Genomic DNA, 22,661 nt, shown 5'->3' on the forward strand with positions numbered 1-22,661 from the left:
CACATACCAAAAAAACTTTTTTTCATGTTTTAGTACTAACAACAAAATTTTGACGTGAAGTGCATAATGTGGGAAGACTGAAGTCCAAATATCAAATAAGCACTTTCACAAAAGATACAAGTATAACAAAAAGTGCGCTTTTATTCAAGACTATAACCGAAGAAAAAAGAAATCAGGTTTGTGTACTTCATTATCACGACTGCTTTGGTAGTACAGCAGTAAGATCTACGGACTCATACTCAACAGGTCGTGGGTTCGAGCCTTGTCACGTCGACACATTTATAAAACAAACAACGCTGATGGAGAGGTGCGAATGGATTTAAGGTGGGCCGGGTTTACGAGTTTTTTCGTAGGCTTTGGCAATTCTAGTGTTAACTGTTTATTTTGAGCAAAAAGGAAAACCAGAAGGGAAACTGAGCTATGTGAAAGTGACAAGATATTTCAAATTGTGTGGGAAAGTGAGGAAAACTGTAGTTAAGTGTCTAAGTACACCGTCAAATTTGACAAAGAAATTTTACATATGAGGTGTGCCTTCAGAGATAAAAAAAGACAGCTAAAATTGTCAACTTGGGGAGAAAAAATGCGTCTGAAAAGCTGAGGTAGACTAAGCTGTGAAAGTTTTCTGCACATATGCAAATTGTTAGAAATTCAAATGCTGAACCACTAGTTATCGCTATCTTATTATGAAGATATTTTTAATTAGTTTATTACATGAAGTTGTTATTTTTTGTCATAATAGCATCAGAGAGTGGCAACATTTAGCATGTCAGAATTTCACTGTATATGTGACAATACTAGCTACTATATTAATTCAATGGATGAGTGTCTGTATTTTCATCAAAAACTGTTCCATTCTTCAGCAGTAGTCTGATTCAACTCGACAGCTTTAGGGCTCGTTTTCTCTTTAATCTGCAGTTGTGTTTGTTTACTGCTGTATATATTGTGTTACTGCTGTCTTGACAGTAGTGTGACATTGCCTCAGGGCTGTACCATGTTTCTGTATTGTATATAATTGTTAAATACATTTAGTTGTCACCTAACCAGTTGTTGGAGTTTGGTTGTTAAGTGTGAGATATACTAATATAAACTGAAACATAACTGCCTAACGGGTAAGCACACAAATCATGGTGTTTTCACAATTTACTACTAAGTAACTGATGTTACTGCTTAATGGCAAGAATGAGCAAAACTGGAGGTTATTAACATTTTAACCAAACACATAAGAAACAGACAAGACATTTTCTCCTACCAACATTTTCTTCTGAAAGTCTGAGAATTTCTTGGAATTGAGGTTTGACCTAAAAAAAGGAACATACATTTTATCTTTTAAAATGCTTAAGTAATTTATATCTTTAAATGGTACAGCTTAGAATGTTATATACCTTTGTGTTTGTGAATATTTTTCCAAAAGTTCTACATAGTCTCCAAAAAAATCTGGAAAACTCATGAACACATGTTGTGGATGTCACATTGATCCTGCCAACTGTCTCTATTAGTTGTGGCAATCTGCAAAATTAAATAAAAAAAAAAAAAGAAAGAAAAATGGGTGTTAGAATATAGGCATGTAGTAATAGCTTTGAAGTGTGCAAGTGTAATCTGTGAAATTTATTTCAAAGGCATTAATAAACAGATAGATGGACATAAACAGGTAGAAGGGTTCACCGACAAAAGCGCGATAGACATACGTATGCGCCCCGACAAAACTGCAACGGACAAATGATAGCCGACAAACCCGCTAACTGGTTTTTGACAAATGCACGCCGACAAAATCGCCACAACAAATTTGTGAGAGAGGCCAAGAGAGTGGGACGCCCTTGCTGCAATTCTTCCTACATATGCAGGGCGTGATCTTAAGGACTATCTGCGTGCCGTGCTGATGGCATGCCGCGTCTCATAATATTGACTTCTAAATAAACATTATAATATATGCTTTAAACTAGTAATTCATATTTAATGAAACTTTCGCGAGGTCACAGGTAGAAGGCAGGGTAGTTGCCTAAAATAGCTAGGGGCCCCTGTCCATATTTAAAGTTCTCTCTATGAACAATTTCACAGATAGTTACTTTCAGGCTGAAGCCATGAGTGATTACAACAGGTGTACAAAAAGCTATATTGGTCTGAAAAGACCACAGCCCATGTGGCAGTTGCCCATATCTGTCAAGATCCATAAAACCTCAAGTATATAACATGAGGAGAAACCACTGAGAAGCCAGAAGTCGTCCAAATGATGCTGAATGCCCTGCTGGACCACGCTCATATAAGCATCAGCAATCCCCATCGAAGAAACTGAATGACAACTGTGCATTCCATTACCTTCACTCTGGCCTGGATATGTATTTATAAATAATTATTCATTGTATTGTGGGGGAAGAAATTACATTTTGAAGCAAGTTAAATACATATATCTCTTTTGTTACCATACTGCTCTCATTTGATTATTTCCACCATAGTTACTAAAGGGATATGGATGGCTTAAGTCTGTTCCGCATCAAGCGACCCCTGCTGGATAAAAGGCAGCAATTCATTCTCAATTGGCTATAAAGTATGAAACAGATGTTTTTTTTTCTGTATTGTGCAGATAAAAAACAAAATAAATCGGCAAAAGCCATAAAAAAAAGAAACCAAAAATAATAATAATGAGCTTATCTAGGATTGGGTCCCACTTTGTACCGGGACAGGCTCCAGCCCACATGAGCCTGAAAAGGATAGCTGGGTAAATAAACAGATGGGTAGATGAACAGAATGGTTTATTTTATTAACTTGCATTAACTTTGTTATTAAACTGGTTAAACTGTCAGCCTACCTTGATGCTTAAAAAAATATTTTAATCAATTCTGACTTTCAGCATTTATCTGAGTGCATAGGAAGGAATTTTGTGGTTGCGTTGCCATACACTGGATTTGGGAATGTGGAAATTGGTTATGAAAAAACTGCCTTTCAGAAAAAAAAAATCTTTAATTTGAGTGTAGTAATCCCCAGCCTCACTGGGTCACATGTTCTGGGCCTGCACCAAATTAGCATTATTCTGGACAAAAATTTTTAATTACCTCTCAGACAGCCTTGGACTCACAATCCCTCCTAACCCATTAACAGCTGTGTTTGGGGTTCTTCCAGAGGGGCTTAAAGTGGAGAAGGACAAACAAATTGTGATTGCATTCACTACACTCTTGGCACGCAGACTTATTCTGATAAACTGGAAGGACCCAAACTCTCCTCTTTTAAGTCAGTGGGAAACCGATGTGTTATACTATTTAAAATTGGAAAAAAATCAAATACTCAGTTAGAGGATCTGTACAGACTTTTTTCAAAACATGGCAGGATCTAATCAGTAATATTTTAAAATAAGTTTATAAAGCACAGAGAATTTATTAATTTAGGTATTTTTACAAGCCTTAAATCTTACACCGTTTGGCTTGCTCTCTCTCTCAGGGGTGGGGATCGATCTGTTCTTAACATAATTCTTTTTTGTAAAAACTTGATTGCTATGTATTGATTGTAATAAAATTAATAAATACAAATTTAAAAAAAAAAAAAAAAAGTAATCCCTCTCGATCACGGGGGTTGCATTCCAGAACCCCCCGCGATAGGTGAAAATCCACGAAGAAACCATAATGTTTGCATGGTTATTTTTATATATTTTAAGCCCTTAGAAACTCTCCCACACAGTTTATAAATATTCTCCGCACAGTTATACAGTAAACCCTCGTTTATCACGGTTAACCCGCTCCAGACAGATAAATGAATTTCCATCAAGTAGGATTCTTGATTTATAAATCTAATATTTTCGCAGTTAGAGCATTGAAAACCTGTTTACGACCTTCTAAATATATTTTTTTAACATTATTAGAGCCCTCTAGACATGAAATAACACCCTTTAGTCAAAAGTTTAAACTGTGCTCCATGACAAGACAGACATGACAGTTCTTTCTCACAATTAAAAGAATGCAAACATATCTTCCTCTTCAAAGTGCGCGTCAGGAGCAGAGAATGTCAGAGAGAGAGAGAGAGAGAGAAGTAAACAATCAAAAATTAATAGGGCTGTTGGGCTTTTATGTATGCGAAGCACCGGGATAAAGCGGCAATGAAGGGATCAATGTGAAGGTAGTCTTTTCAGCATTTTTAAGAGAAGCTCCTGTATCTTCTAAGCAAACAGCAACTGTGCAAACAGCCCGTCTGCTCACACCTCCTCCGTCAGGAGCAGAGAATGTCAGAGAGAGTGAGAGAGACAGAGAAAAGCAAACAATCAAAAATCAATACGGGCTGTTAGAGCTTTTAAGTGTGTGAAGCACCACACGGGAAGCATATCGTATATCATTGAGTTTTATTTAATACGTAATACGTGTTCTGATTGGGTAGCTTCTCAGCCATCGGCCAATAGCATCCCTTGTATGAAATCAACTGGGCAAACAAACTGAGGAAGCATGTACCATAAATTAGAAGACCCACTGTCTGCAGAAATCCGCGAACGTGCGAAAAATCTGTGATATATATTTAGATATGCTTATATTTAAAATCTGCAATGGAGTGAAGCCGCGAAAGTCGAAGTGTGATATAGCGAGGGATCACTGTACAGCTAAAGTGTAATATTAGCACATGTTCTGAATCATACTCTACACATACACTTCCACACATCATATTTTGCTGTCCAAATGTGATTTTCTATATTCGTCAACCTCCAGAAACAATACAGTAATCACAGGAAAAAATAACAATGATAATTTTCTGTACATGTAATAAAAAACTTTTATACACTAATCTGAACACTATTGGAGATCCAGTTGTTTCAATTAGCTAAGAAAAAGTATATATCAACTCTCCTGAAATTGCACTGGAATGTTGTTGCACATGTGGAATATTAAGTACGCTGCCAGCATCAATTTGAAAGGAGAACATGGGAATCAGCACATTGTGGACGTATCAAGATGCCTTTAAAAAACATACAACACTTTAGCATACCTAATAATGTAGGCAAATGCACGAGCAAAGAGTGGGCTTTCTTTGTGAAAACAGAAAAACCGATAGAATCTGGTGCTTGGCCACAAATAACGCGCATTTTAGAAAAAGTACAGCTAAATTGAAATGCTAATGGGAATGAAGCAAATACGCACTTGCACATATTGAATTACGTACATAAGCATGGTTTAGTAAATACGCAAACACAAGTAAAGGAAACTAACCGTTTATTCTTGCTTTTGCAAAAAATGTTGGGTATGATGTCTGTGGTTGGGCTGTCATTATTAGAGAAAAAATATTGTTTAAATATTCAAACTAAAAGGTTAACTGACTTTGGCATTAATACATCTATTTTTTGTATGTGCTTTTTTATACTTATTATAGTAACAACTGCACAGAAAGAACAACATTTATTTACGCCTTGTCCACACAAACCTGGGTTTTTAAAAATGTGAGTTACCTCCTTCATTTTCGAAAAATAATCTTATCCACACATGTATCATTTTTAAAAAAAATCTCCATCCATATGAAAATGAAAAAATCTGCTGTCAAGAACACGAAACTGAATTGAATTGAAACAGGAGATGAAACATGCCAATGAATGGCTGCGACAGGAATTCCAACAGGCAAATGAAAGGCTGCAACAGGAATTCCAACAGGCAAATGAAAGGCTGCGTCAAGAGGTGCAACTTGGGCTTCGACAGGTGCTGGGTAAAATTGAAGAGCGTATTCAGGAAAACTCGGTTAAACTGAGCATGCTTACTGATCAATTGGAGCATTTCAAGGAGACATTCACGAATCGGATTGAAATGGCCGAACATTTAGCTGCCAGTGCCGAGGAAAGAGCAGTAAATGTCAGTTCCAAATGCAAAAAACTCGGAGAAAAACTTGGAGACAGACTGGCTGCGTTAGAAGATGGGAGTAGAAGGTATAATGTCAGAATTGAAGGTCAGCCGGAGAATCGAGGAAGTTCAAACCCTGTGAAATTCGCAGCTGAACTTTTTACTAAAATAATCGGGGACGACTTTAAAGCAGAATCTGAGATAGCAGCAGCTTACTGCGTACGCGGATCAAACATCGTCAGACCCCGACCATGATCTTTTATAGTTCCTTTTGAACGATTATCATTTAAGCGAGAGGTGATGGCACTCCTCAGAAACAAGGAAGATATTATATATGAAAATAACCACATTCTCATCTTCCCTGACTTCTCTCCAGCAACAGCTACTAAACGCGCAGTCTTCTATAATATTAAACAGCGGCTACGGCAAGCCAATGTCAAATACAGCCTCCTGTATCTGGCAATACTGAAAGTGGAATGGCAGGGTCAATTCTATGTCTTTGCTAGCAAGGAAGCAGCAGAAAAGGAATTAAGAAAGCTGATCCCGGGAGTATTCTGATACATAATAGTGAGTCATGGCGATTAATGATAAAGCAAAGATTAATAATCTTTTGTCAGATCTATTCGTTTTAAAATACGGGTTTTTATCAGCATATATTCTAATATATTCTCATTATTACTTAGTATTACTAGGGCGCTATCTGTTTATGTTTTATTGTGCTTAATTTTTCTTTTTTTCTCTTTTACTTTTCTAATTATTTCATCTCTACCCTAAACGAGACTGTTCAATATCATACCTTTGGTTTACTGTTATTACTATTTCTGCATTAAGACTTGTTATGCTTCTTCTGGACACATTTTTAACACCATCCCCCGGGTTTATTATCTGGGTGTATCATCTTAATGCACTAAAATTGCTGAAGACTATATATATATATATATATATATATATATTTTAAGTGCAAAACTCCTTTTTTTTTAAGAGATATCTCTATCTTTTAACCCTAAAGCGCCGCTGCATTGGAGCTTGTTTTGCTTTGGACGTACTCTGTCTCTGGGTATGTCAGAGGACTGGGACTGTGTGAAGTGGGTTTTAGCCTCACTTGGGGAGGCAAAAAGGGAGGGGGAGAGAAAGAGAGCAGGCCTGATCTATACCTAATCTATCCTCTCAGTCTTTATAATCATAATGAGACTATAAAATGACATCAAAAACTCAGAATCAGTGTCTCCATGATGGGACAGTTAACTTCGTAAGCTGGAATGTTAAAGGCCTGAATCACTAATTAAAGAGAAAGAAAGTACTCTCTCACCTAACAGGTCTAAATGCTAAAATAGTATTTTTACAGGAAACCCACTTAATAAGCAAGGATCAGTTCCAGGTGCAAAAAGACTGGACTGGCCAAATGTTCCATTCTAGCTTTACGAAGAAAACTAGAGGTGTGGGAATTCTCATACATAGAACTGTTCCATTTGTAGCATCAGATGTAGTATTGGATCCTGAAGGGAGATATGTAATGGTTATGGGAGACTTATCTAACTGTAAAATGATCTTGATAAATGTTTATGCACCTAATGTTGATGATAAGGAATTTATACAAAATTTATTTGCATCCATTCCCAATCTGAACACTCATAAAGTTATAATGGCTGGGGACTTTAATTGTGTTCTAAATCCACTTTTAGATAGGACTTCCTCCACAGGGGGAACGGCATCTAATACTGCAAAAATAATTACAAAGTTTATAACTGATCACAACTTATCGCCTTAGTCAATGGGTGGGCCTCTCTGGCAGTGTCTTAAATTGGTTTGAATCCTACCTGACAGGGAGAAAATATTTTGTTAGTTGTGGGAATTACAACTCGAAGACACATGATATCCAATATGGTGTTCCACAAGGCTCTATCCTGGGTCCGCTGTTATTCTCAATCTACATGCTTCCGTTAGGTCAGATTATCTCAGGGCACAACGTGAGCTACCACAGCTATGCTGATGACACACAGCTGTACTTATCAATAGCACCTGATGACCCTGATTCTATTGATTCACTAACACAATGTCTGACTTGTATCTCAGAATGGATGAATAGTAATTTTCTCAAGTTAAATAAAGAGAAAACTGAAATTTTAGTGATCAGCAATAATGGATACAATGAAGCTATTAGAAATAAACTGGATACATTAGGATTAAAAGTCAAGACGGAGGTAAAAAGCTTAGGGGTGATTGTTGACTGTAATCTGAATTTTAAATCACATATTAATCAGATCATTAGGACAGCATTTTTCACTTAAGAAACATAAGTAAAGTTAGACCTCTTTTATCACTGAAAGATGCTGAGAAATTAGTTCACGCGTTTGTTTTCAGTCGACTAGATTACTGTAACGCACTCCTCTCAGGACTACCCAAAAAAGATATAAATCGTTTGCAACTAGTGCAGAATGCAGCTGCTAGAATCCTAACTAGGAAAAGAAAATCCGAACACATTTCTCCAGTTTTGATGTCACTACACTGGTTACCTGTGTCATTCAGAATTGACTTTAAAATTCTGCTTATGGTTTATAAAGCCTTGAATAATCTCGCCCCATCTTATATATCGGAATGTCTGACACCTTATATTCCAAATCGTAACCTCAGATCCTCAAATGAGTGTCTCCTTAGAATTCCAAGAACAAAACTTAAAAGAAGTGGTGAGGCGGCCTTCTGCTGTTATGCACCTAAAATCTGGAATAGCCTGCCAATAGGAATTCGCCAGGCTGATACAGTAGAGCACTTTAAAACACTGCTGAAAACACATTACTTTAACATGGCCTTTTTATAACTTCATTTTAATCGTAATTTAACTTAATCCTGATACTCTATGTTCAATTCATCATAACAACTATTCATGGTGGCTCTAAAATCGGTACTGACCCCTACTCTCTTTTCTGTTTCTTTTTCCGGTTTCTTTGTGGTGGTGGCCTGCGCCACCTCCACCTACTCAAAGCCTCATGATGCTCCAACAATGATGGACGGATTAAAAGGAAGAAGTCTACGTGACCATCATCATCATCAAGCCCTTCCGTGAGAACCCTAAATCCAAAGAGGACTGTTTCATTTATGTTAGGTAGAATGCCCAGAGGGGACTGGGCGGTCTCATGGTCTGGAATCCCTACAGATTTTATTTTTCTCCAGCCGTCTGGAGTTTTTTGTTTTTCTGTCCCCTGGCCATTGAACCTTACTCTTATTCGATGTTAATGTTGATTTATTTTTTATAATTATGTCTTTCATTTTTCTATTCTTTAATATGTAAAGCACTTTGAGCTACTATTTGTATGAAAATGTGCTATATAAATAAATGTTGTTGTTGTTATCAGACCCCTGAAGTTTTTAAACCCAAATTCAAGAACATATTCTTTCTACTCACCAGTACATCATTGTTACTCAAGGATCGATTACTTCTTTATAGACAATAACTTTTTGCCTAAGATTAAATCTTGCAAATACGATGCTATTGTTATTTCTGACCATGCACCTATGATCTTGGAGCTAAAATTACAGACCAATTTCACTTCTGAATAACGACGTTAAAATACTCTCTAAAATCTTAACCAGAAGGATGGAGAAAGTGCTCCCCTCGGTAATATCACAAGACCAAACTGGATTTATTAGGGGCCGGCACTTATCTTCAAATCTTCGACGCCTGTTTAATGTAATATACTCACCAACTAAATCAAACACCCCAGAAATATTATTATCATTGGATGCAGAAAAAGCATTCGACATGATTGAATGGAAATACCTTTTTACTATATTGGAGAAGTTTGGGTTTGGCCCAAACATTTGTGCATGGATTAAATTACTGTATACTAACCCAGAAGCTTCAGTTTGCATCAACAACATTTGCTCAGACTACTTTAAACTAGAACGTGGCACTAGACAAGGATGCCCCTTGTCACCACTGCTGTTTGTGATTGCCATTGAACCACTGGCAATACATTGTCGAAATACTGATCAGATAAAGGGGATTAGCAGAGAAGGACTGGAACAGAAAATCTCATTATATGCAGATGACATGGTACTGTATATATCAGACCCAGAAAATTCTGTGCCTGCAGTCTTAGCAGCACTCACAGAATTTCAAAAGATCTCTGGTCTCAGAATTAATCTGAATAAAAGTGTACTCTTTCCAGTGAATTCTCAAGCATATAATATTAGATTAGATACCCTACCTTTTATCATTGCAGAACAGTTTAAATACCTAGGGGTAAACATTACAAGTAAACATAAAGCTCTATATCAACAAAATTTCGCCGTCTGCATGGAAAAAATTAAACAAGACTTGCATAGATGGTCAACCCTTCATCTCACACTAGCTGGAAGAATTAACACTGTTAAGATGAATATTCTTCCTAAACTCCTTTTTATTTCAAAACATCCCAATATACATTAATAAATCATTTTTAGGCAATTAGATTCAACAATAACCTCATTTATTTGGAATTCAAAACATCCACGCATCAAAAGAGCGACCTACAAAGACAAAAAAAGGCGGCATGGCTCTACCTAACTTCCAGTTTTATTACTGGGCAGCAAATATACAGGCGATAAGAACCTGGACACAAATAGAAGAACATACACAGGCTTGGACCGCAATAGAAGTAAAATCCTGCAGTACTTCTTTGTATTCCTTGCTCTGTGCTCCAATAAACACACGTTATCGGCAATATACTAATAACCCAATTGTGCTCCACTCACTTAGAATCTGGAACCAATGTAGAAAGCATTTTAAGACGGAGAAGCTTCTATCTGGGGCACCCCGCAAGAGAACCACCTCTTTCAACCTTCACAAACATATGCAGTTTTTAATATCTGGAAAAATTTGGAATTAACTTGCTTAGAGATCTTTATATAGACAACGTCTTTGCATCCTATGAACAATTACATTCCAAATTTAACATTCCAGCTACACATTTCTTTCACTATCTTCAAATCAGAAACTTTGTTAAACAAAACCTTCCAGATTTTCCTCATCTTGCACCCTCATCCATGCTGGAAAAAATATAGACTCCATCTCTACAATATATAAAATCATTTTACAATCCCTCCCATTCAAAGATCCAAGAGGACACTGGGAAAAAGATCTTTCAATTAATATATCAGAAAAGGAGTGGAAAGTAGCAATGCAGAGAATTCACTCGAGCTCCATATGCGCAAAGCATACAATTATACAACTCAAAATTATATATCGAGCACATCTGTCTCGACTAAAACTCTCCAAAATGTTTCCAGGGCATGATCCAACCTGCGAACGCTGCAACCAAGTCCCAGCCTCACTAGGTCACATGTTCTGGGCCTGCACCAAATTAACATTATTCTGGACAAACATTTTTAATTACCTTTCAGATTGGACTCACAATCCCTCCTAACCCATTAACAGTTGTGTTTGGTGTTCTTCCAGATGGGTTTAAAGCGGAGAAAGACAAACAAATTGTGATTGCATTCACTACACTTTGGCACGCAGACTTATTCTCATAAACTGGAAGAACCCAAACTCTCCTCTTTTAAGTCAGTGGGAAACCGATGTGTTATATTATTTGAAGTTGGAAAAAATCAAATACTCAGAGGATCAGTACAGACTTTTTTTCGAAACATGGCAGGATCTAATCAGTAATATTTTAAAATAAGTTCATAAAGCACAGAGAATTTATTAATTTAGGTATGTTTACAAGCCTTAAATTTAATGCTGTTTGGCTTGCTCTCTCTCTCGGGTGGGGATCGATCTGTTCTTAACTTAATTTTTCTCTTTGTAAAAACTTGATTGCTTTGTATGGATTGTAATAAAATTAAAAAAAAAAAAAAAAGAACATGAAACTGGCATAGATAACAAAGGCAATGTCATCTAGATTAATATCCATCACCCTTTATTTTTTCAAATGTGTGTTCAGCATGGAATTTGTGAAAATACTGGTGTCATGAACACTACCCGGATGTTTCACTACAACGTCAATAAACAAACATTTGTAACCCAGTAACAAGGGTTGCACAAACCAGTGTGTTTCTTCATGCTGGTCCCAAAACCAGATAAATGGAAAAGGGTTACATCAGGAAAGGCATCAAGTGTAAAATCTTGCCAGATCAATACACGAACAACACAGATTTCCATACTGGATTGGTCAAGGCCCGGGTTAACCACGGCCGCCGCCAGTACTGTTAGCCAATAGGGTGCTGGTGGAAATTGGGCTACACTTGGTCGAAGAAGGCAGAAGAAGGAAGGTAAAGAGAGTGGAGGTGAAGGTCGGAACATTGAACGGCAGTAAGACTGGTAAGGGGAGAGAGTTAGCTGATGTGATGGAGAGAAGGAAGGTTGATATATTTATTGTGCATGCAAGAGTGTAAAAGTAAGGGGGAGTAAGGCCAGGTGGATCAGAGATGAGTTCAAATTCTGTCATGGTGTGGATGGGAGGAGAAATGGGAAAGGGGTAATCCTAAAGGAACAGTAAGGCAAGAGTATTTTAGAGGCAAAAAGAGTGTCAGTGTGATGATTATGAAGCTGGAAATTGAAGGTGTCATGATGAATGTTGTTAGTGCATATGCCCAGCAAGTTGGGTATGCAATGGATGAGACAGAAGATTTCTGGAGTAAGCTGGATGAAGTGGTGGAGAGTGTATCCAAGGGAAAGACGGTGGTGTTAGGAGCAGATTTCAATGGACATGTTGGTGAAGGGAACAGAGGAGAGGAGGAGACATAAGGAGGTAATGGGTAGGGTATGGTGTCAAGGAGACGAATGCAGAAGGTCAGATGGTAGTGGATTTCGCAAAAAGAATGGGCATGGCTGTGGCGAATATGTATTTTAAGAAGAGGATGGAACAAAGGATGATTGCAGGAGAATCAGTCTAAAGGAGATTGGAGGCTGCAAAGTGGTGGCAGGGGAAAGCATTGTTAGGCAGCATAGGATGGTGGTCTGTAGGAATGACGCTGGAGATCAAGAAGAGGAGGAGAGTGAGGGCACAGCCAAAAATCAAATGGTGGAAGTTAAAAAAGGAAGACTGTTAGGTTAAGTTCAGGGAGGAGGTTAGACATGCAATGGGTGGCAGTGAAGATTTACCAAATAGCTAGGTAACTACAGTAGAAGTAGTAAGGGTGACAGCAAGAAGGGTGCTTGGCGTGACTTCTGGACAGAGAAAGGAGGAAAAGGAAACCTGGTGGTGGAATGGGGAAGTACAGGAGAGAATACAGAGGAAGAGGATGACAAAGAAGAAGTGGAATAGTCAGAGAGATGCAGAAAGTAGACAGGAATAAAAGGAAAATAAAGCGTAAGGTAAAGAGAGATGTGGCAAAGGCTAAAGAAAAGGTGTATGATGAGCTGTATGAGAGGTTGGACACTAAGGATGGATAAAAGGACTTGTAATGATCGGCTAGACAGATGGACCGAGCTGGGAAAAGTGTACAGCAGGTTAGGGTGATAAAGGATGAAGATGGTAATGTACTCGCAAGCAAGGAGTGTGTGTTGAGCAGATGGGAAGAGTACTTTGAGAGGCTGATGAATGAAAAGAATGAGAGTGAAGTGTGGATGATGTGGAGACTGTAAATCAGGAAGTGCAATGGATTAGCATGGAAGAAGCAAGCACAGCTATGAAGGCTGTTGGTCCAGATGACATACATGTGGAAGCATAGAGGTGTTTAGGAGAAACGGCAGAGGAGCTTTAAACCAGATTGTTTAATGCAATTTTGAAATGTGTGAGGATCCCTGATGACCCAGACACTCTTGATTCACTGACACAATGTCTTACTTGTGTTTCTGAATGGATGAGTAGTCATTTTCTCAATCTAAATACGGAGAAAACAAATTTTAGTGATTGCCAAAAATGTATAAAATGAGGTTATTAGAAATAAACTTGATGCATTAGGATTAAAATTCAAGAGGGAGGTAAAGAATTTAGGGGTAACTATTGACTCTGACCTGTATTTTAAATCACATATTAATCAGATTACTAGGACAGCATTTTTTCACTTAAGAAATATGACAAAAGTTAGACCTTTTATAACATTGCAAGATGCTGAGAAATTTGTTCACACTTTTGTTTTCAGTTGGCTAGATTACTGTAATGCACTCCTCTCAGGACAACCCAAAAAAGACATCAATCGATTGCAACTAGTGCAGAATGCACATACTAGAATCATAACTAAACTCAAGTACATCTCTCCAGTTTTGATGTCACTACATTGATTACCAGTGTCATTTAGAACTGACTTTAAAATACTACTTATGGTTAACAAAGCCTTAAATAATCTTGCTCTATCCTGTATTTCAGAATATCTGTCACCTTACACTCCAAATCGTAACCTTAGATCTTTAAGAGTGTCTGCTTAGTATTCCAAGTATGTACCTAAAATCTGGAATAACTTGCCAATAGGAATTCACCAGGCTAATACAGTGGAACACTTTAAAAATACTGCAACACATTACTTTAAAATGGCTTTCTCTTAGGTTCATTTTAGTTTAATCTTGATACTCTGTATATGCATTTAACTATCATCATTATTCCTGGTGGCTCCATAATCTGTACTAACCCCTACTTTCTCTTCTATTCTTTTTCTGTTTTGTTCTGTGCCCCCACCACCTGATCAAAGCACCGTGATGTCCCTACATTGATGGATTAAAGGCCAGAAGTCCACATGGACATCATCATCAAGTTCTTCCATGTGAACCATGAATACAATGAGGACTGATTGAGGTCATTTATGTTTGGCAAAATGCCTAGAAGGGGTTGGGCGGTCTCGTGGCCTCGGATCCCCTAAAGATATTTTTTTTTTCTCTAGCCGTCTTAGGTTTTATTTTTTTTTTATAGCTATTAGTCCACACGACTGTCACCATCAAATTTTCCAGATGCTCTGTACATTTCAATTAATTATTACAGTAGAACCCCGTGAAGACGCAGTTTAGGGTTCGTGGCCTCAGTCGTTCACAGATTTTTCCTTAGAACCTAACTAGTACTTATTAGCGGAAATCGCAAATATCCTCCACAATGTTTTATGGCTTATTTCAACAGGAAGCAACCATAGAGGAAAATGCCGCTTGGGGATATAGTGAAAGTAGCCAATCCGAGAGTGTAGTCTACTAGAATTTGAAACCGTAACTCCCAGCAGTCCCTTGCAGTGGCTCCGATTGGTCTTCTGCGGAGGGTGCAGGGAATGTTGGGGTCAAAGGATGTCAGTGCAGCTTTTAAAAAAGGGGCCGGTGACCAAAAGAAAAAAAAAAGTTTTTGTAATTTGTGTTTCAAGTTACTGCCTCTCTGCCTGCCTTCTGTTGGGTTACCTGTACTTATTCGTTTTGTCCTGGATTGTTTCGTGGTTGGGATCTAGACTGTCTGTCGTCTGCCTGTGTACATGAGGACTGTAAGTGGATTCATTGCTATCTTACGAAGAAAGGAGCGCTCCTGAACCCATCCACCTGTCTTCACCATTTCAGGAACTACTGTTAGGACTATCTTTACATTCCCATTCAACATGTGGATCTCTGGACTATCTATCCTCATCATTACATTTCATCCGTTGCCGTTTTTCATGGACTTTACTGTGTTCGTTTTGTTGGTGCTTTGTTGTGTTTAATGTATAATCGCCATAAGGGGAACAGGGGTGGTATCTTTGTTGTCATGTATCTTTGTTGTCATTACATTCTTTATTTGCTGTTTGATTACCAGTTTGCATTGTTTTTGTCTCTGTTTGTGAGTGCGTGTAGGTCGGTTTAAGGCTGGGTGCATCCCTGGAATCTCCACCTTAAAATAAATAAATCACCGTCTTCTTGATGGTGTGAATCTTAGCGGCACCGGAACGCTACAGCTTTATTTATTTCTCCTTGCTGCTGATTGACTGCTGCCCTGTGACACACCTCCAGCTGAGTGTTGTTCTTCTTAATCCTTAAACCGCCGCAACTACCTATAGTGCCATTTGCCAGCACGTAGGAGCCAATTATATTCGGCGATGTACATTCATTGAATGTCTCAACCGGCTATTGTTGGTTCCCAGTGCAATTTACCAGCACGCCGGAGCTGATCAGTCAGTGCCCTACATTCATTGAGCAGGCAGCTCATGACCACTGTCGGCCCCTGCAGCCTCACTGTTTCTGGGATTGAGCTGCTGCACTAGACTAGCCTGCCAGCGTCAGCGTTTACCTCTGTGTGTTTGCGTGCAGCCAGTTCAAGTGCAGTTGGCTCGGTGATTTACTGAATTTCATTAATGGCATCAGTTGTACCTTGTACATATTGTTCCAGTAGTTTTTACAGTTCATTGGCAGTGTGTAAAATGATCAGTGTTGCAGTAATTGTGATGCTCTTTGCATGAAAAAAAAATGTGTTCCATTAAAATTTCACTTTTTCTTTGTGAATTGTGACGTTTACTTAAAAAGTGCAGCAAAAAGTATTTGGCGACTAGGGATGCATTATGTGGCAGTTTAAGGGTTAAAGCCCCAGGATGCCACTGAAATGCCCTGCACCTTCTAAGGCTTCTGGCAATGAAAACGCGCTTGCATGAATTACAGTACATATAGCGATAACATCAGTATTTTACACTCTAGCATTGTGGGTGACATATCAATACAGTACTATATAGTATACGGGTTTACCTGTAAATTATTTTTTTTATGTAATGTATTAAGCCGAGGTTGAAATGAAATTAAAGTGTTCTGAGGGCATATTTAGGGTTTAAACTATAAAAATAAGCATTTTTTTTTAAACCACATCCATAATTCAAGGTTTTTCACAATTTGCGGGTGCTCTAGAAACGTAACCTCTCCAAATTTCAAAGGTGTACTTGTATTATCATTCATGGTGGCTCCGAAATCTGCACTAACCCCTACTTTCTCTTCTGTTCTTTTTCCAGTTTCCTGTACGTCTGCGCCACCACCACCTGATCAAAGCACCGTGATGTCCCTACATTGATGGATTAAAGGCCAGAAGTCCACATGGACATCATCATCAAGTTCTTCCATGTGAACCATGAATACAATGAGGACTGATTGAGGTCATTTATGTTTGGCAAAATGCCTAGAAGGGGTTGGGCGGTCTCGTGGCCTCGGATCCCCTGCAGATATTTTTTTTTTGCTCTAGCCGTCTTAGGTTTTTTTTTTTTTTAAACTTCTTCTGTCCTCCCTGGCCATCAGACCTTACTTTTATTCTATGTTAATTAGTGTTCCCTAATTTTATTTTTTTTATTTATTTTGTCTTTTTTTCCTCTTTCTTCATCATGTAAAGCACTGTGAGCTACATCACTTGTATGAAAATGTGCTATACAAATACATGTTGTTGTTGGAGAAAGCATATGACAGGGTGCCTAGAGAGAAGTTGGGGTATTGTATGAGGTAGTCAGGAGTATCAGAGAAAGATTTAAGAGCTGTACAGCATATGTACGAGGGAATTGTGACAGTGGTGAGGTCTGCTGTAGGATTGACAGATGCATTTAACACTAGAATTACCAGAGTCTACGAAAAAATTCGTAAATCCCTCCCACCTTAAATCGCTTCTTAAATCCCTTCACACCTCTCCGCCAGTGTCCTTTGTCTTCTAAATGTGCTGATAAAGAGAATCTGGAAGCAGACAGCTATTCCATCCCCTCACCAATTTAGAACGTGCACGAACTTCTGAGAGAACGCAACTGAGAGAATGAAAAGTGAATTAAAAAAAAAAGCTAACCTTTATAAGGATCATAAATTACACCGGCTGTTACAGACTGGAATCAAATGTATGCTTTTATTCTAAAATAGTAAGACTAAGAGCAGTTTACTTCTCAAAACGGAATACTGCAGAATCGAACTTGCGACCTTTTGATTCCCAGTCAGTAGCCAAATGTATTGCGCCACAGATGCGGTCGTAATTAGAAGGTGTCAATGTCACATGTTAAGGCGGCTTTTTTTTCTGCAGTTATATTTTTGAATAAAAGCGCAATTGTTGTCTTATGTTTGTACCTTTTGTGAAAATATTTCTTTGATATTTGGACTTCAGGCTTCATACATTATATAGTTTATGCCTATATTTTGTCATCTACTACTAGAATATAAAAAACGTTTTTGTTTTAACAATGTGTTTACACAGATTACTGTAGAAACGGAACAGACATGAAATGCGTGTGTTCCAAATAACGATCTATTATTTCTACTCTAAAACACCACTTCACTCCCAGATACTCAATGAAGGCATGGGCTGAGAGAAGTTCGTGCACGTTCCAAAATGGTGGGGGGATGGAATAGCCGGCTGCTTCTAGCTTCTGTTTATCAGCACATCTAGAAGACAAAGGACGCTGGTGGAGAGGTGTGAAGGGATTTAAGAAGAGATTTAAGGTGGGACGGATTTACAAGTTTTTTCGTAGGCTCTGGTAATTCTAGTGTTAAGTGGGGGTGGGATTACGTCAAGGATCAGCTCTGACACCTTTCTCATTTACAGTGGTGATGGAGAGGTTGACAAATGAGATTAGACATGAGTCCTTGAGGTCTATTATGTTTACTGATAATATTGTGATCTGTAGTGTCACTAGGGTGAAGGTTGAGGAGACCCTGGTGAGGTGGAGATATGCTCTAGAGAGGAAAGCCCTAACCCTTTTATCATTGCAGAACAGTTTAAATATCTAGAAGTAAACATCACAAGTAAATGTAAAGCTCTTTTTAAACAAAAGTTTGCTGTCTCCATGGAAAAAAATTAAGCAAGACTTGCATAGATGGTCTATCCTACACCTCACTTTAGATGGAAGAAATAACATTGTCAATATGAATATCCTTCCTAAGCTTCTTTTTCTATTTTTTTTATATACAATATACATTAACAAATCATTTTAAACATTTAAGAAATTAGATTCACTCATAACCTCATTCATTTGTAATTCAAAACATCCATGTATCCAAAGGGCGACCCTACAGAGACCTAAGGCGGAAGGTGGCATGGTTCTACCTTTCAATTTTATTACTGGGTAGCAAAAATATAATCTACAAAAACCTGGACATCGACACAAATAAAGTCATATGAAAAAGTTTGGGAACCCCACTTAATTCTTTGGATTTTTGTTTATCATTGGCTGAACTTTCAAAGTAGCAACTTCCTTTTAGCAGCTCACTACTCAAAATGCAGAGCGCCTAGATTTAAACACAGAACCTTTTGATTATAAGGCAGCAGTTCTTACCTCTGCATCATCCAAGAATGCATACCAACTTTTTGTCAATGGACATTTGAGCTTGGGTTTGTAATTCATTGACAGCAACATGTACAGTCATATGAAAAAGTTTGGGAACCCCTCCTAATTCTTTGGATTTTTGTTCATCATTGGCTGAACTTTCAAAGTAGAAACTTCTTCCTTTTAATATATGACACGCCTTATGGAAACAGTAGTATTTCAGCAGTGACATTAAGTTTATTGGATTAACAGAAAATATGCAATATGTATCATAACAAAATTAGACAGGTGCATAAATTTGGGCACCTCAACAGAGATATTACATCAATACTTAGTTGAGTCTCCTTTTGCAAATGTAACAGCCTCTAGACACCTCCTATAGCCTTTGATGAGTGTCTGGATTCTGGATGGATGAATTTTTAACCATTCTTCCATACAAAATCTGTCCAATTCAGTTAAATTTGATGGCTGCCGAGCATGGACAGCCTGCTTCAAAGCATCCCATAGATTTTCGCCGATATTCAAATCAGGGGACTGTGACGGCCATTCTAGAACATTGTACTTCTCCCTCTGCATTAATGTCTTTGTAGATTTCGAACTGTGTTTTGGGTCATTGTCTTGTTGGAATGGAATATCCAACCCCTGTGTAACTTCAACTTTGTGAATGATGCTTGAACATTATTCATCTATCCGTCGACTTTAACAAGGGCCACAGTCCCTGAACTAGCCACACAGCATGATGGAACCCCCACCATATTTGACAATAGGTAGCAGGTGTTTTTCTTGGAATGCTGTGTTTTTCTTCTGTGATGCAAAGCGCTTTTTGTTATGACCAAATAACTCAATGTTTGTCTCATCAGTCGAAAGCACTTTGTTCTAAAATGAATCCAGCTTGTCTAAATGAGCATTTGCATACAACAAGTGACTCTGTTTGTGGTGTGAGTGCAGAAAGGGCTTCTTTCTCATCACCCTGCCATACAAATGTTCTTTGTGCAAATTGCACTCAACTGTAGAACGATGTACAGATACACCACCTGCAGCAAGATGTGCTTGCAGGTCTTTGGAGGTGATCTGTCTGTAACCATTCTCACAATCTTGTGCATAGGCCGCTCCTGTATTTTTCTTGGCCTGTCAGAACTGGGTTTAACAGCAACTGTGCCTGTGGCGTTCCATTTCCTGATTACATTCCTTACAGTTGAGACTGACAGTTTAAACCTCTGAGATAGCTGTTTGTAGCCTTCCCCTAAACCATGATACTGAACAATCTTTGTTTTCAGATCTTCTGAGAGTTGCTTTGAGGATCCCATGCTGTCACTCTTCAGAGATAAGTCCAAGGGAAGCACAACTTGCAATAGACCACCATAAATACCTTTTCTCATGATTGGACACACCCATCTATGAAGTTCAAGGCTTAACAAGCTACTCCAATCAATTTGGTGTTGCAAGTAATCAGTATTGAGCAGTTACGTGCATCAGCAAAATTACAAGGGTACCCAAATTTTTGCACAGCTAGTTTTTCACATTTGATTTAATTTCATACAAGTACATACTGCTTCACTGAAAATCTTTGTTCGGGGAAACACCCCAGTACTCAGATGTTCCTAGGAAATGAAAGACGTACCACTGTTATCTTTTTTGTTGAAAGTAGAGTAAATTATTATGCAGGCTGAGAGGGGTTTCTCAAACTTTGTCATATGACTGTAGATGAACAGACACAGGCTTGGTCCGCAATAGAAATAAAATCCTGCAGTACTTCTTTATATTCTTTGCTTTGTACCCCAATAAGTACGAGTCATCGGCAATATATGAACAACCCAATTGTGCTTCACTCATTTAGAATATGGAACCAATGTGGGAAGTATTTTAAGATAGAGAAGCGTTTATCTGTGGCACCTCTGCATGAACAACCATCTTCCATCCACTCAAATGTACACAGTTCTTAAAGTATGGAAAACATTAGGGATTAAATCACTTAGAAATCTGTACAAAGGCAACGTTTTTGCATCCTGAAAACAACTACAGTCTAAATTTAACTTTCCAGCAACACATTTCTTTCACTGCCTTCAAATTAGAAACTCTGCTAAACAAAACCTTCCCAATTTTCGTCAATTCCCACCTACCTCTATTCTGGAAAAAATATTGATCTGTCTTAAGGACAGCATTTCAGTAATATACAAAACTATTTTACAGTACCTCCCCTTTGAAAGATCCAAGAGTACAGTGGGAAAAGTATCTCTCACTCAACATCTTGGAAAAGGAGTGGAAGGTAGCAATGCACAGAATTCACTCAAGCTTCATACGCATAAAGCATACAATAATTCAACTTAAAATTATATATATCAAGCACATCTGTCTTGTTTAAAATTGTCCAAAACGTTTCTAGAGCAAGATCCAACCTGCGAACATTGCAATCAAGATCCAGCCTCACTGGGCCATATGTTTTGGGCGTGCACCAAATTAACATAATTTTGGATCAAAATCTTTAAATGCCTTTCAGACAGTCTTGGTGTTATAATCCCTCCTAGTCCATTAAGAGCTGTGTTTGCTGTACTTCCAGATAGCCTTAAAGTGGAGAAGGACAAACAAACTGCAATTGCTTTTACTTAACTATTGGCACATAGACTTATCTTGCTCTACTGGAAGAATCCTAACTCACCTATTTTAAATCAGTGGGTAACTGATGTTATATATTATCTGAAATTGGAAAAAATTCTCACTTGGAGGATCTGTACAAAACATTTTCAAAACCTGGCAGGATCTAATCAACAACATTCTGGAATAAACATTTAAATTGAGGATGCAGATTCTCTCCACTCTTTTATATTCTATTTATTTTTACTCATTTATTAATTTATCTGTTTACTTAATTTTACTAGTTTCAAGTTTTACTCTGTTGGCCTAGCTCTCTTTTTCTCATGGGTGGGGGTTGAGAAATCTAGTTTTGTTTAACTTGACTTGTTTGTATGAAATGTTATTTGATTTTAATAAAATCAATAAAATGTTAAAAAAAAGAAACACTGCTCAAAGTAAAAATATGGAATAAAAAAAAAAACTAGGTTGTTCAGGGAAATATCAAGCCAATCATTCAAATTCTGCGAAATGGTTGACTGTGGAAGTGAAATGCAAAAAGGTCTTTGCATATTGTGTCTTAGTGTGGGTAAAGCAAACAACCACTCTTTTAAAACTGAAGGTCAGATTTTGCCTTTGAATAAGACCTTTTTTGTTATGTTTTCAAACACTTTGAAACTGACAGTACACACTGCCAGCCTTAATTTGATGTGTGCTGTGCTCTTCCGTGCTGTAGTTCTGTACACACAGCTTGTTCTGTCCACAATTTTCTTTTTGTTTCAACATCAAACTAGTGCTGCCTGTGTACTTCGTGTAATGATAGATTTGCTGCTGTTAGGCACTTGCCACACTTTTGATGCTGGCTTTGTACTTTGTGTTCCAAGTTGTGTGGAAACATTACACGCAAGATGACACATTGTGGACGTTTTACTCAGGAAATTTTTGAACTACTGAAGTACAAGATTCATTCTAAAACAGTATTCATTACTTGGCAAAGTTGTTCTCTTATTTGTATAATTGCTGTTTACATGACTTTTCAAATATAATAATAAGTAGATCTTGACTGATGTGAAGTTTAAGGGCCAGCTTATACTTCACGTTCAGAATGCGTACATGCACGCATTCATTTGATGTGTCTTCTGAGCACGTCCTCAGAAATTAACACAA

The 22,661-nt window shown here is 37.9% G+C and overlaps 1 protein-coding gene across 6 annotated transcripts in view; it reads right to left on the reverse strand.

The window, feature by feature from the left end:
• The window catches only part of relch (RAB11 binding and LisH domain, coiled-coil and HEAT repeat containing), a 316,927-nt gene that overhangs the window by 64,076 nt on the left and 230,190 nt on the right, over positions 1-22,661 (reverse strand). For all 6 annotated transcript variants that reach the window (XM_039753342.1, XM_039753340.1, XM_039753339.1 and 3 more), the window contains 2 exons: positions 1,383-1,506; positions 1,250-1,298 (listed from right to left, as the gene is read on the reverse strand). In XM_039753342.1, coding sequence (XP_039609276.1) covers positions 1,250-1,298; positions 1,383-1,506 — 173 coding nt within the window. The remainder of the gene's footprint in view (positions 1-1,249; positions 1,299-1,382; positions 1,507-22,661) is intronic.

The sequence above is a fragment of the Polypterus senegalus genome, chromosome 5, assembly GCF_016835505.1.
Source record: "Polypterus senegalus isolate Bchr_013 chromosome 5, ASM1683550v1, whole genome shotgun sequence".
NCBI lineage: Eukaryota > Metazoa > Chordata > Cladistia > Polypteriformes > Polypteridae > Polypterus > Polypterus senegalus.